Source organism: Bradysia coprophila (genome assembly GCF_014529535.1).
Source record: "Bradysia coprophila strain Holo2 chromosome IV unlocalized genomic scaffold, BU_Bcop_v1 contig_106, whole genome shotgun sequence".
Lineage (NCBI taxonomy): Eukaryota > Metazoa > Arthropoda > Insecta > Diptera > Sciaridae > Bradysia > Bradysia coprophila.
In genome coordinates, this window is record NW_023503372.1 from 2,789,718 (window position 1) to 2,792,883 (window position 3,166).

Below are 3,166 nucleotides of genomic sequence, written 5' to 3' on the forward strand. Positions count from 1 at the left end.
TGAGTGGTTTCCATTCCGGGGGTGCCTTTCCATTCCATTCCTCCAACCAACGTTCGTTGATATTAAAATCATTTGAGTTCATTGACAGAGAATTTAGTATTGGTGGGTGTCTTGATTTGAGCCTAAGTGGTGATGATATGATGTCGGCATGGATAGGCAGTTCGGTGTTCTTCATGATTTTGTTACGTTCTCTCATTAAGATATGTTCACGTCGTAGATTTGCAGGGGCTATATTGGACAGTGTTGGTAGCCAATATAACGGTGTCGATTGTATTGTCCCAGTTATCAATCGCATTGATTCATTTAATTGAACATCGACTTTGTTTGTATGTGCACTGTTGAGCCAGACAGAAGCGCAGTATTCGGCAGTTGGATAGACCAATCCTAAGACAGATGTCCTTAAATGCAAACATGTGGTAAAGGATAAAATCTTCAATTTATTCTATATTATGAAACGACCTTAAAATGCACATTTATTACTTATATAAAATTGGCTAACAATTTAAATTCAGCCACTTCAATCAGACAATTTTTTGAGATCGTCACGAAGTTTATGATTGGGAATACCAGCTGGCTCCGTTAGTGTTTAACGAATACACCCCATGGATATGCTCACTGAAATGGATAGAGGTAACTTGTAAAAAAAAAATTCTTTTCAAAATTCGACGAAAACTAACTTTGTGGTGGGACAATTTAGACCCATTTCAATAACGATGCTTGCGTTAGCGTCATTCGTTGATAAGAAATTGCCCGTACGATTTGCTCGCTGTACACTTTCGGCGTAAAGCAAAACGGCTCTATTGTGGCTGCATCCTCCTGTTAACAAAATGTGTATTTCAATCACTCTTATGATTCTCTAGCTATTGATGTCAGTTATACTTTGTTTTAAAACACATTTTTTTTTAAATTATTACACCTACGGTTAGCCATTATTGGTGGGCATCCCGGTTGAACTGCAACACCGTTGTTAGGCCAGAAATCCACATGTCCAGTGTTCCTTTTCGTGCCAAATCCGTTTACGTCTGTGTGAATAATATCAACAAATCTGGCGTAGCGCCACTGCAAAAAGTCATTTCCAATAATTGCAGGATCCAACCCAGTTATTCTGATAAATAAAATAAAGCGACGCTCACAGGGGCTATTTTCAACAATCGAAATTCTTGAAAATTCACGGTAATTACCGAACTGAATTTTCAATAAAAATCTAGAATTTCCATTTCAGGAACTACCATACCTATCTATGATCTTTGTTTGGCCAGACCATCCTATCGTATACTTCCCTACGCTTCCAGCCATAAGTGCACCCAGAGAGTGTCCAACAAGATGTATTTTTGAGAACGGAATTCCTTTTTGCAAGTTCCATCGATCAATAAAAAGTGCAACGGCGCGGGCTAACTGTTTGGAATGGTGAAAGGAGCTGGGTGTTACTGATAGAAAAATGCACTTGAACACTACCATAAATTCATTTACCGGTTCTACACTCTGAACTACTACATCATATCTATCGTTCGCTGCTGTTTCACGCCAATCCAACGCGAAAATGTTGAAGGTGCCATTGGTTAGGTAAGCATTCAGCAAAACTTGAGTTGTCTTTGACTCAGGTGACTGTCTCCAACCATGAATGTAAATCATATTTGTGCGCGTAACATTAAACTGGGAATGGTCTGCAACATTTTGAGCAATTGCTAAATCGTAAGACACATAATCGGCTACAGTTGGTCTAAAGAAACATCGTCAGTTTAGTTTTTATATTAGTATAATCCAGGGTGGCGGCACCAGTCTCCGGTATCCATAGTCGGAAAGCTGTTCCTTCTTTCAATCATAAAAAGCTTTTGTCAATGAGAGAACAATATGTGTCCGACTATTAGTACACATGTCAGGAGACTGGTGCGCGAACCCGCACTGGAAAGAAATTGGAAACAGATTATTTACCCTGTGTAGAATATAATTTTAGAATCATAAGAATTTCCTTGATTCATTTGATTCGATATCGACCAAAAAGCGAATGTTGGCGATACAGCTGTAATTGACAATAATTAGCACCGTTTAATCAATCAAATAAAACAAATTAAACAAGTTTACCGATCAATAAAGCGAATGAAAAAGAACACATCGTAATTGATACTGCTTCGTAATTAAAAGCGCCCTTATGCGTGTGTACTCTATTCTCGAGATGATTTTGAATGAACTCTAAATAGTGTAGACAGGTTACGTTGTACTTATATCCGTTGAAATTAGAGCAAAATTTGAATATCAAAACACACCAAAAATTGTTGGTTTTTCGACTGTCGTTTTATTTGGTATTCACTTGGAATATTACTGAAAACAATCCACGCGAGTGTATTGTATGAAAGGTGTGTAATATGCGGTATGTAAAACATAATTCGCCTCAAACATTTCCAAAACCAGTGGACACCCGTACGCTAGTCCCGTACGAACCAAAAAGTGCGTACGTTGCCCTAGTGCGTTAACAGTGCGTTAATTCAACTATGAAAGATAAATTATACATTTTACTAAATTTTAACACTGATAGAAGCCAACTCTCCTTTTGCAACCAATTCTTCAGCTGGCATTATCGCTATCGAGATTCATCTACTTGATTTAAAGGAAATCTTTACTTTCTGTTCACATTGTGCAATTACAAGAATTCAAATTCGGAAATGTAAAAAATAAACATGATTACCGACTGTCTTTTCTATATGCTGATGTTTTTTTTACGTTAGCTACGTTAGAAAACGGACCCAATCACATTAATCGCATTGATTTATGACAACGGTAAAGTTATTTTTTTTTCAATTTTGTTTTGTCTCTTCAGTCTTATATAGAGAGTTACACAACCATATATAAAAACTATCGCGGGCAAAATGGATGGATATAACCACCATAAATTCTCATTCTTGAATACGAACCGCGAACAGCATCTATAAGCAACTTAATTTGGATGCCAGACACAAAAAAATTCTTTTGAATAAGTGAGAAATGAGTAAGAAATATTAAAATTACCAATGAACGTACAAACCAGGTATGGTCTGTCTGTCCATCAAAACCTGAGGAAATAGCGATTTCATATAAACAAACTCAGGTCAGTTTGTTTATATGAAATGGCTATTTCCTCCACACAAATTTTAACATTAGACCAGTGCCAGACTGGCTCAAAAATACCTTT

At 37.0% G+C, this 3,166-nt stretch overlaps 1 protein-coding gene across 1 annotated transcript; it reads right to left on the bottom strand.

The window, feature by feature from the left end:
* Positions 1-481: 481 nt before the first annotated feature.
* LOC119070636 (lipase member H-A-like) lies at positions 482-2,399 on the bottom strand. Its single transcript, XM_037175066.1, has 6 exons — positions 1,933-2,399; positions 1,471-1,720; positions 1,235-1,395; positions 921-1,105; positions 678-816; positions 482-615 (listed from the first exon to the last, which is right to left on the bottom strand). The coding sequence occupies exons 1-6, from the start codon at positions 1,977-1,979 to the stop codon at positions 552-554; spliced, it is 846 nt and encodes a 281-aa protein (XP_037030961.1). The 5' UTR covers positions 1,980-2,399; the 3' UTR covers positions 482-551.
* Between the last annotated feature and the right edge of the window lie 767 nt (positions 2,400-3,166).

What these genes read in the sequence shown, in the direction of transcription:
- LOC119070636 (XM_037175066.1), bottom strand. Translation starts at nt 1,979, where the DNA reads ATGAATCAAGGAAATTCTTATGATTCTAAAATTATATTCTACACAGG. An exon ending in AAAATTATATTCTACACAGG is followed by an intron (nt 1,721 to 1,932) that starts GTAAATAATCTG and finishes ATGTTTCTTTAG; the next exon opens with ACCAACTGTAGCCGATTATG. An exon ending in CTAAATTGTCCCACCACAAA is followed by an intron (nt 616 to 677) that starts GTTAGTTTTCGT and finishes TATCCATTTCAG; the next exon opens with TGAGCATATCCATGGGGTGT.